This window comes from Cephus cinctus, unplaced genomic scaffold (genome assembly GCF_000341935.2).
Source record: "Cephus cinctus unplaced genomic scaffold, Ccin1 Ccin1_scaffold0462, whole genome shotgun sequence".
Taxonomy (NCBI): Eukaryota; Metazoa; Arthropoda; class Insecta; order Hymenoptera; family Cephidae; genus Cephus; species Cephus cinctus.
In genome coordinates, this window is record NW_014333138.1 from 332,024 (window position 1) to 346,708 (window position 14,685).

General features: G+C 44.7%; 1 protein-coding gene across 4 annotated transcripts in view; it reads left to right on the forward strand.

The window, feature by feature from the left end:
• LOC107268048 (zinc finger protein castor homolog 1) overlaps positions 1-14,685 on the forward strand; it is an 87,334-nt gene that overhangs the window by 54,000 nt on the left and 18,649 nt on the right. For 3 of the 4 annotated variants that reach the window (XM_015740406.2, XM_015740405.2, XM_015740407.2), the window contains exon 5: positions 12,314-12,657. The exons of the other annotated variant lie outside the window; for it this stretch is intronic. In XM_015740406.2, the coding sequence (XP_015595892.1) occupies positions 12,314-12,657 (344 nt within the window). The remainder of the gene's footprint in view (positions 1-12,313; positions 12,658-14,685) is intronic. 4 annotated transcript variants of the gene reach the window in all.

Genomic DNA, 14,685 nt, shown 5'->3' on the forward strand with positions numbered 1-14,685 from the left:
ATCGTTTAACCTCATCGAAGAAAATTTCCTGCTTCGAGCAAGAAACCGAGGGCACGTATATACGAATGAGCCACGTCACGTTTTTCGTGAGCGACTCCTTGTTCAGTGGTTAGTGGCGTTAAATCGAAATTGACGCGGTTCGTGTCGCGCCATTTCTTACAGCTGGGACGTCAAAGTAAAGCGGAAGGTCCGCTTACGTTATACCAACATTGAGTATACGTGGGATCATCCCTTGAAGGAATACGGACTTGGTTCACTCATTGTCCCAGCTATACCGAGAGGGTTGGGACATTCCATGTAAATATAGTCACGGTATAACAAGAGACGAGCTGGCCTGGCTCTTGGTACAAAGACTGTAGGAATTCTTGGATCAGGAAATCTCGGACTGCCGGGCTGAAGGTGAATGGCGTTACAGTGATATACAGTGATAGCGAACCTGAAGTCTCACAATCAGTCTCACCGAGATAGAAGCTTAGAGAGCGTGTTCGCTCGGACTTAGAGAATACGTGTCTGTCTCTGGTATAGGCGCGCGCGCGGTTGTCTGTATTATCCTCGCGAGAAAACCAGAAAACCTTCCGAACGTCGTACTTCTCTAGACCCATTAATCATTCCTCTTGGATAAAGGCAGAAGGATGAAAAGAGAGATGGAACGATGGACGGACGGGACCAGACGGATGGACAGACCAGAGAGGCAAGGCAGAAGCGTCCACGATGCCCGGGCTTCACGAGCGGTGCCCATCATTTTTTATTTTTCGAATTTCGTCGGACGTGTCCATTGTCAGTTCCTCTCTTGGACTCCTCTCTGCCGTCTTCCTTTCTTCTTCTTCTGCTTCCTCCTCTTCGTCTTCTACCGGTGCTTCTTCTCGAATCCTTTGGCTCTACCGGTACGCTCCCTCTCTCGTAGCTCTCTTTGTGGTAGCCACCCCCGTTATGTTGAACGGCGACGAGGCCACTGCGAGATTCATTAACTGATAACCGTATTTTTTTTTCTCTTTTTCTTCGAACCATTTTTAAAACGATATTCCTGGGACGAACGGGGGTTCCCCGAATTTTCTATTTTTTTTCCAATGCCCGCGACTCGAGTCACCACCCGTTGCGAGCTCCAAAATTTCAAATCGACCTCTGCGCCTTATATTCAACGTTCGAATGCCGGACGGGTTTAATTTGAGATCTCAACGGTAAGCTTTAGGAGGGAGGCCGGGGGGGGGATACTACCGAGCTGGCGATGGAGAGCGAGAGAGAGAGAGAGGGCGAAGGAGAGAAAGAGAGAGAATCGGATTAGAGGCATTAAGGGGAATCCGGATCGCTCTGCTTTTATATTTTTCTATATACAGGCACACTCACACGCACTTACGATTCCTAGATCGAAATCGGAGCCCCTTACTTCCCGACAAAGCGCGACAGCTCAGACCATCCCGTCTGTGCGTGCAGTTTCCTGCCGTGCTTTCTTTTTCTTTTTTTTATCGTTACTTCACTTTATTGCCGCTAGGCGCGCCACTTTTGCGCTACTACGTATCTTCATTCTTTTTGATGCGTCCCACTTGACGCTTTCCTCGGAATTGGTAGCCGGGACTGACTGTGCCTGAGCTTTTGCCCGTGGCGCGTTACCCGCTCTGCGCTCTGTGCGAACGAGAGAGACGAGATCGTGAAACGTTTTATGAAAGATTTTACGACGCGAAACGGAGTCGGGCCTGCTTCTGGTACACACGTGCTGATCTCGCGTGGCATCATTCGCACGAGAGACCAAGAAGAGACAGAAGAACCAGCAGTGACGGAGATCGGCACCGAGTCCCTTTCGCATACGGCAATACCAGGACCCGACTCTGTAAGTTGATCTGTACACGCTACCCAACTGTGTACCTAAAACTATCGATCCTCATCCAAGGTAATATTGGCCTTTGTCAGTTAATACATGTTTTCGAGCGTTTCCGGGTCAATTGGATCTTCTATGCTTTTTCTTTCCGTCAATTGACTTCTTCTGTCACTCAATGATCTTACTCTGTTTCGCTGGCTGGGGACCAGTCCCACTTTTCTTGATCTACGTATCGGTCGACTCTCTTCGCTCTTTCTACACTTTGCTATAGTCCGTGCGCACTCGTATTCTCTCCGGGAGCCGTCTGTATGGGAATTCGAGTTTTTGTGAAATTACACGAATTCTCTTCGGGTTAATGATTATTTCAGGCCCATCTGCGCTCGATCGGTCTCTGAGTAGTGCTCAGCTTTAGTGGACTCTCTACGTTGGAGAGAGAGAGAGAGAAAGAGAGACCGAGCGAGACTCTCGTGAGATCATAGCTCCTTTTCTGTGGCCACGCTTAGTTCACTCCTTTTTTCCCGTGGCATCTTGTTTATTTTGCCCGTCAACTCGCTGACACTCGGACATTCGTTTAAATTTAGGATTCAATGGGGTCCTTTTACTCTGCGCCTTTCGAATCTTAACGGATTCCGTCGCTAACGCTCAAGATTATTTGTTTAATTCCGATCATCTCCTCTTGATCGTCACGATTTACGGATCTACGGGACCGTATCGTCTTGTCAGTTTCTCTCGAGTTTGCCTTTCGTTTGCTCGTTAAAAATTATATACAATTTTTGGCTTATTTTTCATATACTCACGTTAATCACCGACGAATGACTTTTTTTGGCCTACTAATAATTATATTTCGAAAAATTCATTATATCGAGTTTATACACTGGTACGCGGTCTTTTGAATGATTGCTGCTAGATTGACAGGTACGAGCACTCTTGAATTATCTAATGACCAGTGACGCTCGCGGACTGAAAAAAGCAACAATGCCTCGAGGGTGATGTCATTTATATTTCTTTTTTTTGGGATCGTACGAAATATTATATTTCTGAAAATCTATTAACGACGTTCGCGACGATGCGTCATTCTTACGTACATTCGATCATCGTCCTTGCGTAACCACTAGAGAAACTGACTGTCATACGAAGGCCGATTTCAAAATTTCGAAGTCACGTATACAAGATTTTCTCGATTAACAATAAAGTCGAAAAGAAATATTATTTTGACACTTGCGCTGTCTCTGGGTAAGAATTTTTTTTTTGATTTTTTTTCTCACCCAGTCACAGTTCTTATACAGGTTCTCCGATTTCTTGCTTTTTTCTTTAACTTTACTCCCGCAGGATGAATCAGTGTCAAATGCGAAGGAGCAATAGCGCGGGAGCCGTCCGATACGGTGGCATCGTGTTTTTGACTTTTATTTCTTTTTTTTTTTTTCGTCTTCTCATATATCCATTTTCTTCTTCTCTCCGTCCTTTCTCCTACCACGAACATGGCAGGCGCAGTAGGTGAAAGGTAGGGACCCGCCATTACTACTGCTTCCCTACGAACAGCTTCCCGATTAATTTTTCAAACAATTCCACTTACGAGCGATTCGGACTTCAAGATAGGGCACCGGGGGGACCGTTGCTCAGGCCCATTAGGTCCACGGGTCGGGTTGTCAGTCTCCGAAAACCAGAAAGTCAGCTTGTCAAATTAATCACGGATCACCAATCCATCAGGGAGGCATGCCTAGCCGAAACTTTAACGGCTGCCGTCGTTTCTCTTGGACCCCGTGAATTTTTCAAAAGTAACGCGTGTGCTTGGATTTGTAGAAAAATTTGACAAAAAAAAAAGGAAAATTATATCACCTACTTATTCGCATCGCTCAGTCAACGCATGCGCGTTCCTTTCATTTTACATAAAAAAAAAATCTTTTTTTGCTATTCACTGCTTTTACCAGAGACTGGAAATTCTTTACGACAGTTAGATGGATGGGTCGTTGGAGAGAAAAATAAAAGTAAAAAGATGAAATAAAGAAAATAAAAAACAAGGATAACAAGACCGTATGGGTTTCGAGATCTGGAACACATGGCCCCCCCTATATAGTCTAGAGTGCACTTCTGTATCTTCGTGGACGGACCAATCCGCGCTGGTTTCCTCGATAAAATATTTCTTCGGCTTTAGAAATGAGTCTGGATGAGTCAGAGTCACACCCGTGCTCTCTTAATCCACGTTCCGCTAACCCGCGAAGCCGGTGCTCTTAAGGGGCACGTCGAATCCCAGAGCTCCACTTTCTTTCTTCCTCTTTATTTAATTCCACTCGGCTTCTTCTTTCCCTTTCAGCCGATTCCACCTTCGCAGCCACTGGCATCCACCCCCATGGCGCATGCGGGTGATGCCGCAGAGGGAGAAGGAGACACCGCGAAAACCAGTTTGTCCAACCTAATACGGTGAACGGTGGTCTCACCCGATCTTAATGAACTGTTCGCAAAGTTGCGGTCGTTAAACCAGGAGTTTTCCTGAAGTGGTAAAATCTTGAGGTTAGCACGAAACAGCTGACGACTTGAGAAAGCGCTTGTAGGAATCAGTCGTTGTGACGATTTTTTTTCAAGTCGACGTAGAGGGGGTAATGAAGAAAAAGGAAAGGGAAAAAACATGGTGCATCCCAGTCGTGAATTAGGGGCTGGTGAGTGTATCGTGGGTAGCTATAATTTTTACTGGTGTGTATATATATATATATGTATATATTTAGGGACTATAGGAGTACGCTGTAGGGGCATGGGAATGTTGAGTGGAAGAGACGGGGGGAGGGAGGGTGCATTAAAGGGACTAATTTTAATATTCAAATTTCGCGGCGAAACCGTGCCCGATAGAGAAGGTTCGTAACGGTGGCTGTTGGTGCAAGGTAGACGGAGAATGCGCGCGCATAACCGATTCCCGAACTCATAAATTTTAAATTATGTCAAGCAAAAAGAAAGGAGCACTCGTGGACGGGACTCGACCTCGGATATAAAATAAAAGGAACTCCTCGGAGTTGGCCGTTGGTGGAAAAAAGCAGAAAAGCACCAAAGCTATGCGCTTAGCAGGGTCTGGTCTGGTGGGTTGTATCAGGGAATTATTAGGGTTAGGGTAGCATCGTATCGAGTACGTCAAAGTCGTCCCTCTCCCTGGTTTCGTTGTTCCCGAAGAAATGAGAGCCGATCGTTTTATGGAGTCTAGACGAAATTTTAGCCTATTATATAGCGAGTCGAATTTCCGACATTAATTCGGCATTATACGATATTCAAATGGACCATCTGAATTTTTTGGGCTAACGAGTCTCCCTCTCTCTTGCTCCCTCGTGGACTGCATTCTTCTGTATACCCCCGTTGACTTTTACTCCCTTGTTAATCTATCTCTTGTGGCCGGCTTATCTTTTACCTGTAAGCGTTCGACTTTCCACTTATCTTTTTTTGAAAAAAAAAGAAAAAAAAATATCTGGTGCTCGATTGCACGATGAAACCTAAAATGATGAACGTGTATGGACGAGGGCCGCTAATGGTTTCGCGGTCTCCCTACAGTGAAAAAGGACGCTGAGAAAATTCAAATTTCCGAGCGTGACGCGGTGGAATCGTTCCCGTTTTCGAGCTCAAACAATGGAGAGAGTCGATTCCTAGGGCGATACCGAGCGGCACCCTGCTGGTCGCCATATTGGTACCCCGAATTGGAATTGGAACTGGAAGAGAAGCCCCGTGTAGATATATTTTTCGTTTTTCCGAGACACGTGTGCGTCACGAGATGGCTAATAGTACAAATGACGTCAATGATCGTGAGACAGCTGTCGATTTTAATTTTTATATTTTTCATCGATTCGTATTTCGCGCCATATAACACTGGCTTGTTAACCCGTACGACTTGGTAAAAATTTCGTCAAAAATTTGCATCAGTTAAATAGGGGTTAAAAAGTTAGGATGACTCTCGAAATTTCAATATGGACGATAATAACGACTGATTGGTATTTTATTTATTTTTTGATTCTTAACAGTTTCCATGAAACATCCGATAACGTTAGTGCGGCAAATGACGGTGCGTTAATGAGTATTATCGACGATGCCTAAGGCCGCATTTACAATGCCAATTACGAATGTACAGCTGTGAATCGGTTTTTTGTTGCTTCTATTTTTCGACAGACATTATTCAGTTTGCAGCCATGCGAAAATAAAGCGTTTATAAATACCTTATGCTAACCGGTCATTATACACGTTAAATACGTACATACAGGTACTGGCAGTAACGGCGTAATGTTTTCCCGACATTTAATCGTTTATTGCCGACATTAATTACGCGGCTGTATTCAGTGAGCACAGCTCCCGCGATTTAACGTTTAAAGTCGTCACCGTTGCAAGGCGTGGGAAGATATATTCAAAATTCCCGGGTAAAATTATGAAGCTTAAAGAAATATATATAAATCGTCAAGTATGAACCGATAAAAAGAGTGAAACGTTATTACAGATAATTACGGTGATAGGGGTGAGGGGGGGGGGGTAATGGGGTTTAATAAGAGTAACAAAATGTTTTGTAAATTTCATGAGAAATTTTTGGGTAATCGTTCACCCCGACGATGGCAGCGCCTCCAAATCTCTTCCTTCGGCTGGTCTCCTTTGTTTGGGTCCTTTCATTTTTTGAATATGGAAGATAATTAATCTTGGGGGTTGGTGGGGGGGAGGGGAGACATAAAAGGGTTTTCGGGTTCGGGCGCGAGAAAAAATGAGCACGGACCCGTTCGACTGCGGCAGTTGTTCGCTTGCTGTTGGTTATTGTCTTTTTTCCACCCTCTTCCCTTGCCACCTTCGTGCATCCTGATCCCTTTGCCCTTTCTCGACTTCCATCTACCCCCACTCGCCTCCCCTTGCGCCGCGAGCACTTATTTGTACCTTTTTCAGAATTTGAGTCAATAAAAAATCGTCTGGAACAAAAGGCGAACGGCCTACAATTTCTCATAGGATAATGTCGACGGGGCCACCGCTCTAATCGCGCCCGGGCATCTTGACTTCTGTTAGGTGTTAAAAATGAACCCCGTACCTTTATCTGGTATCCCGCGTGCTCCGAGATTCATCTTAAATATTAAAATTTGGAAACCCAACACCCTACGTGTAACGGCCAGCGCCGATCTCCCATTGCCTTGTGCTTCTGCCACCTTCGAACGGCTCGAAATAAAGAGTTCCACGAAACAATAAAAAGAGACATGCATTTGCCATGTCCCACGTTCTACGTGCTCGTTTCTCACTCTTCAAAACGATACACGGTTCTGACGCTACTCGATTGGACGTGAAAAATGAAACTTCGAATCTGTGCTTGGAGATTATAATTTTTGAATTTTTTTCGAATGCTTTTCGTGCATTATAGGCAGAAAGTGTACGGTCGTGATTACCGGAGCAACGGTCAGTACCGTGGACATCGAAATTGAGTTGAAATTTTTTTACTGAGATCGATCAAATAAATTTTGGTAAATTTTGAGAAAATTTTTATAATCCCTACCAAAATTTCTCGTTACTCAATTACTTAACTGTTGCGCCGAGTACTTTTTTGTCTCCATGGACAATTTGCCATTTTACTTGCTTGCGACTTGAGGCTTTAATGAAACGAAGGCGAATTCGACGCAGCTGCTATAACGAGGCGACAAGCAGGAATCATTATTTATTATCAAAAGCATTGTTATGCCGTTTTCCACGGAGAACAGAATTTGATGGATTAGCTTTATCGCGCTAGCTCGCCTCGAAACAACACGACAGGTGTTCCCTCTGCTAGTATTACTTTATTACTTTGTTCCTTGCCACTCTGCTGCGAGTAAATGAGCTTGTACTCTATTGTTTTTTTTTCTTCGTCGCCTTTTTTTTTAATCCTCTGCTTTTTTCGAGTGATACCAACTACGTTTACAGTTAGACGGACATTAATAGGATCCTAAATGAAAACGAGATCTGGATATGGACCAGATCCAAATTTTCACGTAGCACCGTCTGTCATGGGAATTTTGAATTTTTCAGACAGAAAAGAAAAAGACGTTAGGCATCTAATTGTTCCTGGATCCGTGAAATAAAAGGGAAGAAGGGAAAACGAGGTTTCGGATTTTATTACAAAGAGAAATCTTTTTTTTTATTTCGGAACGATTACTCAAATTTCTCAGTGAAAGGAGTGCGTTTCCTATTAGAGAGAGGCAGAGAGGGGGGAGAGAGAGAGAGAGAGAGAGTCTCTCTTAAGGCCAATGACAGAAGAAGGAAATCCCGTTTAGGGTGTAAAGGACCCTTTTTCTCTTAGGTGGTTGTAGGTATATTCTTCAATTTCTGCCTGCACTGGCTTCCCATTCCGTCCGCGACCCTTCCGGGTTGACTGGAAGAAGTGAGGGGAAAAAAAACAGACGAGAGAAAAAAAAAGTACGTAACCCTCGGGTCACAGGGTGAATACCGTTTTACCGACTATTAACTCACTTTTACCCCTATTCCAGCCCCGGGAACTTTGCTGCTTTTTTTCTCCCGTACCAACCCACTGCTCTCACCCCTCCTTTTTCATCCCTCTTCATCTTTCTCCACACTGCAGCTACTACCATCACCTTCATGGCTACCCCTCTCCTAGGGGGTTCCTTCGCGTAATCTTCCGTTTTTTCCCGTTTTTTTTTCTCCTTTTTTTTCTTACCTTTTTTCATTCTTCCCTCGATCGTGCAGCGCGTGCAGGTAAAAACTGCAACCAGCTACCTGCGACTATCCGGAAGGGATGATGATGAAGAGGAGGAAGCCGTTCAGGGCACCACGCTCGATTTAACGTGTGAGAAAAATCGGAACCCTATACTCGCCGGCACCCCGAGTCGGGGTTAACCGATTTCCCTGCAAATTTTGAAATTCGACCCCGAGACGCTCCCTTGTCTGTCCTAAGTAGCCTATAAAAATGGGTCTCATGAAACTCGTTCCTGGCGCCTTCCAACACGTACGTCGGAGCAGCGAATGCACGGCACGTTAAGGACCTTTAGGAACGTATACAGATCTTAACGTAAATCGATGCAAATCTCTTATAGCACGTGTTATCAGTTTTGATTTACGGAAATGGGGTAGCAAAAGTTTTTTCAAATTTGATATCGGTTCGACGATATTTCGGTGCCGCCGAGTATTTGTGCTTCCGACGAGACGAAGGCGCCCCGAAAAGAAACCAGTTCCTTACCTCCGCGTTCTTGAAAAATCGTGAGTCGTTCGTTATCTTAATTATTATTAATGGAGCGCGCCGAACAAACCCGGCGCGCCGCGTAAGAAAAGGAAAAGACGAACACGATTTTGAAATTAAAAATTCGAAAGTCAGCCCCGGATTCCCGGATAATGATCGAGTGGGTCCAGGGTCACGGATCGAACGGAACGTTTCAAAACGAGAAGAAACACAGCCCTCCCGTGGCGCAGGACGTTTCGTACTAGGACCTAAAAAATCGACTCGATTTAGCCCCCTACGATTTCTCTGTCTCCCTCCTACCCCTTTCCTCCCGTGGTCCTTTTACTTCAATTCTGCCCTCTGGTTATATCCTCGTCCTCTCGTTCCTTCGTTCCCTCATTCTCTCGATCTTCTCTCATCTGAAATTCTCTCGGTCGCTCTTTTTCACCACTTTTTTTTCCCCTTCTTCTCATTCCCTCCCAGTCTTCCTTTCCCTCCACCGCCACTCTCTCGCTCTCTCGCACCAAGCCAATCGTCGCGACCCGCCCCTCTCGCATCGACACCAGTCGCCGCCGACACGAGTAATTACATGGGTTTACGTACGCTTACTCGTACGTACACGCAATGCACACGTTGCGGGAGTTACTCGCATGAATATTTATTCGTCGCAACTGCGCGTCCGTGTCTTCCCACTGCATGTGCTCTTTCGCCCGGCGTTGCATGTGCAGTCGTTTCAGACGCAGCAAGATCATCGACCGGCGCTCACGAGGGAACCGAGGGCGCGAGCGAGAGAGGCTCTCGCGTTATTTATTAGCTACGGGTAATGGCTGTTACGTGGCCGATCGATCGCCCGCGAAAACTTTCGAAAGTGCGAAGAATATAGGGGAAGGAAATTATGAGAAAAATGAAAAAAAAAGTATAGCGGAGTTTTGATGGAATGATTTTTTTTTTCTTTCCTTTTTTCGTAATATCATCGATCAGTCGCGAAAATTTTTTGAGGAAAAAGAAAAATAGGCACCCGATGAGTTCCCGTGGATTTTTGCTAATGTCATCGATCTGCGTACCACCCCTACCCACGGTAGGGGATGCTCGGGGAAAAGTTACCGAGGAGCTACGGAACAATTTCATACGTGGGTCTTTCCCGTCATTTCTTGTCGATGTCATCGATCTACTGCGCAACCCTGTCCTCTGGGGGTCGCTGATCCCTTCGGGTCCTTAAGCCCTTCCTGGGCCTCAATTTTTAAACCCAATTTTTTTTTTTTTCTTTCGGGTTGTCCCACCACACCGATGAACCCGATCAATGGGGTTCAGGTAAGATCCTAGACCTTGACGTTCTCATGGACCGTCTTACGCTTATATGGACATCTATCTACCTGAACCTTCGATCCTGGATCCTGTATCCCGATTCCTGAATCCTTTTGGGGGATATTAAAAAGACAGCACCGTACGTAGGACGTGTTGGTTTATCGCTTATACATATCGCAAAATTCAATGGGATCCAAGGGGGTAGTTTTTGATGCCAACCGATTTTTTTTTAAAGCCCTTTGGAGAAATCGTACCTGTGTCTCGTGTGTGAATCTTCGATTTTACAGTTCACGTTTTTTTCTGTTATTTTTTTTTCGTTCAATGATTTTGCGTTACCCACTTATCATTTTCGAAAGATTACCTGGGAATGTAATCTTTACGTCGACTGCCGTTTAGCTATTAAAATATTTCGTATCCTGATTCATTGGATGATCCTTAATGAATACCCGTGCCTAATGGGATTTTCGGGAAAAGAAATTATGCCCTTATATGGAGTGTGCGACTTGAAAAATTATAGACACTTTGTAAATTTCTGTGGTGATAACTCACGTGTTTCTTTTTTTTTCACATACGTATAGCTAATGTGTATGGCCATAAGTCAAGAGAAAAGCAATTACGAGGTTTTAACTTGGAAACGTCTCAATTTCACGAAACTGCCCCAAAAAAAAGTTTACCCTCTGAGTTTTTTCACCTTGGCGCCCCATAAGCCTGTCACTTTGTTATTCCCCCATATCGGCATCCCCACTAGTGGGTTGTACCGAACCAATGGGAGACTTTACTTCATGGGATCCTAAAATCAAGACTCCCCACTCTGCGGAAATTGGAGTTTCCAAAATCTTGGAATATCCGAGTCGAGGCAGTCTTGCCGCGCTCGTGGCAAGGAACGCTCCGTGGAACTCTCGACGATTGGAGTATGGGTAAATTAAGTGAAATTGGAACTTTTGTTAACACGAAAAGAAAGCATATATGACTAACGGTAACATACGTGTAATCTGATGTATATAGATATTCGTGGACACTTAATTAACTTTAGGCGGGTTGCCGATGGACGATTATTATTCGGTTCGTTAATGGCAATCTCCAGCAATGCTAAATTCAATTTTTCGCTTGTTAATGTTCGCGAAAAAAAATGGCTGTGCTCGTCAGCCAATACGACGCTGAATAAAGTAAATTCGCAAGCGAGAATGAAAATTAAAAAAAAAATGTACAAATGGATATTAAATGATAATAATAATCGTTGCATTATCCGTAAAAGTATTTCGTCTCTTTTTGCGGAAGCGATCGATTGACAATGCAAAAAAAAAATAAGTGATTTGCGAAGTTATCAAAAGTGAAAATTCGTCGCGGACAACGCGATCTAATTTACTCGATAACCAGCGACTTTGCAGTATTACAAAGGCGAGGTAGCGAAACTTCGAAGGCGACGCGAGTAAATGATTGAAAAGCGCGAAAGCGCTCGAGAATTTATCGCAAATTTCGCGATAGTTGCGAACTCGCCCGTACAAATGAAATTTACGTACACTTGACACGCCGTTTACTCGCGCGATAATAGAAACTCTTTCCTTTGGTTTGTTGCACATTAAAAGTACAATACGAGGGTCAAGCAAGAAGTGTGCTATGAAATCAGCTTTATTTGACAGCTTTCAATTTGGCTATTAGAATGCACAGTATCTGTATATATATTTATCACAAATTAGAATCGCAAAGAAAAGAAAAAGAAAGAAATTTCATTACCAAGAATAACAATTGAATTCGGAACGAAGGTGAAAATTTTGCATATCGTAATTCTGGAAAATTTGCTTGTTTATTAAAATTTACATCGATAACGGTTAAGAGCGATGCCATTAAAAAAAAAGAACAAGAAAAAACGAAAAAAACAAAGGCTACATTTTTTTTGATCGAACTCCTGAGTTTTCGTATACAAAATTTACACGACGCATTATCACACGTAATGCCAAGAATAATGCATTGGATCCGCTGCGATTATACAACGAGTTACGCGTGGCTAATGAACGGTTGAACTCGGTTTATTCGACTGGGGATTTTTTTCATTCTTTCAGGAAAGGTCAGCGACGCCTCGTCCACGGCACCAGGAAGTCCACCGACGCCGCCGCACACGCCGCAGAGTCCACCTAGGCAAAATCCTCCGGCGAATCTCTCGCAATCGAGTCAAACGTCGAGCGCGGGTTCGCCGAGTCTGGGCAACCCCCTGCAAACACTTGCGAACTCGCCCCTCAGTCAGATACTCGTACAGAATCCAGCGCTGGCCCAACTCCTACAGCAGAATCCTGCGATCCTCACGCAAAATCCCCAACTCGCTCAGCTGCTGCAGCAAAACTTGCAGGCGCAAATGGGCAGCGTTCTCTTCCAGAATGTTCGCAGGGACGAGAACGACGAGGCCAGGGTGAGTTCCTTGTTAAGCACGATTACCAACATACGGGACGGGTACGAGAAATCATTTAAGAAAATTCGTTAAAAGAATAAGTGTCGAAATTTTGACAGTGCCAAAAAAATATTCAAAAAAGTAGACACTCGCTACCAGAATGCGCTTCATAATCCACTCACGATTTTCGCATGAATTGGGCGACGAGCGACGAAGAAACAGGGATGAAAGGGAGAAGGAAAAAAAAGGAAAAAAAAAAGAAATGCGACCTATCCGCAAACAGGAATTCCAAGAACGGTCCATTGTTTCGTCGTTAATCGTTCGTGGCGAATTAAAATTTAACAGCCGGCACTTAAGCGCGCGAGCGAACGGCTTGGCAATGGTCGGATCGTGTATCGCCTGCATGTTTGATAGGTTGCGAATTTCTTACGTGCACGAGACTCTCGTTTCGTGATAACGCGGAGCGCGTGGCCGGCGGAGCACAGAACTTTTGGTATCGTGTATCCCGGTATCGTCGCCCGATCTCCGACGATGCACGATCTTTCCCGATGGAATTTGCGCGACCTGCGAAATTCCGTGTGACGTATTGTTGCCGTACCTCCCTTCCCCCCCATCTCCCTCCCCGTCACATTCGTGCATACCCCAAACCAAAAAACGTGAAAAATTACATATACGAAAAGCGCGTCGGCACGGTCCTCGACGCCGCGACGTATCAATGCCCATATATCCCTGGTGTAGAATTCATACGGAGAAAATTCAAATTATTCCACCGATTTTTTTTCGTGTCGTTTACATTATTTCGCCTTTGAATATTAATGGGCATATGCTCTCCGGCGTTATGGCACAAGAAGTAACAACAGCGTATAATACTTGACTCTTAACGTTATTCTATTGTTTGCAAATCAGCTCTATTGTTTTCTCATATACCTCTATACTCTCGGTTGCCCTCCCTTCCCGCTCATCTACCCTCCTCTGGATCCCCTCCTTCTATATATTACCCCCTCTATACACTTCTCTCTCTATCCATCGTATATCCTCCGAATACTCCTCCTTCGCTTCTACTTGCTCTCTCTCCCTCTCTCTCTCTCTCTCTCTCTCTCACTCCTTTTACCCGTACTCACTTATTATTTCCCTCTTGCTCGCTTTCTCGACTACCATCCTCATAAACGTGTGACAGTATTTTCTTTTGACTCTGGGTAGTTCCTCCTTCTCGTACCTACCAGTCTCTAAGTCTCATGTGGATATACATATACGTATACATCTTACGTGCATATATCATACGAATACTTGTAGATATTGCTCACGGTATCTATTTGCTATATTAAATAATTTGAAATGGCCTATTGGTCTGTGGATAATGGCACAGGCAGGTACTAACTCCTTGTAGGAAATTCGAATGATACTTTTTTTTTTTATCTTTTTTATTTTTATCCGTATCCTTTCTTTACATCCGCGAGATGGCTATGGGCTAACTTAATGGGGATCAGGATGCTCCTGACCCGTGACGTCGTGAATCGCGATCGGTAGATCGGGAAGAGTAACGGTTTCGGCGGCGATCCGGGAAACGAAGTGGATCCGCGTGACTCGCGGAATTCGATCGAGATTCGTGATTCGAGATCAAGTTCGATGCTGGCGGACAAACAGATAGGAAGACCGAGCGAATGATTGAGTTAGCGGAACAGAGAGAGTGAGAGAGAGAGGGAAGGAATGTAAGGGGACAAGGAGCGAAGAGGCTGTCTGATGGCGGAGGCTACGAATAGAGGAGGTGAAGAAGAAGGGAATGGCAAGTGTCGAGGCCGATATGTGGAAACTACTTTAAATTCAGCACCGCGGATCGGATCGTAGCTAGGGCTTCGGAAATCGTAGAGGATTCGAATAATTTGAAGCTCCGCGGGGCTTCCGGCCTCCTCTCAGTTCCATCTTCGTCCTTCTCTCGCAATCACGTTCGAAATCAGATCGTCTCTTTCTTTTTTCTTTTTCTTTTTTTTTCCTTCTCATCTGCCTACGCTTCTTTTTATTCCACTTCGTTCCTCCGCGGCTGTACCTCCC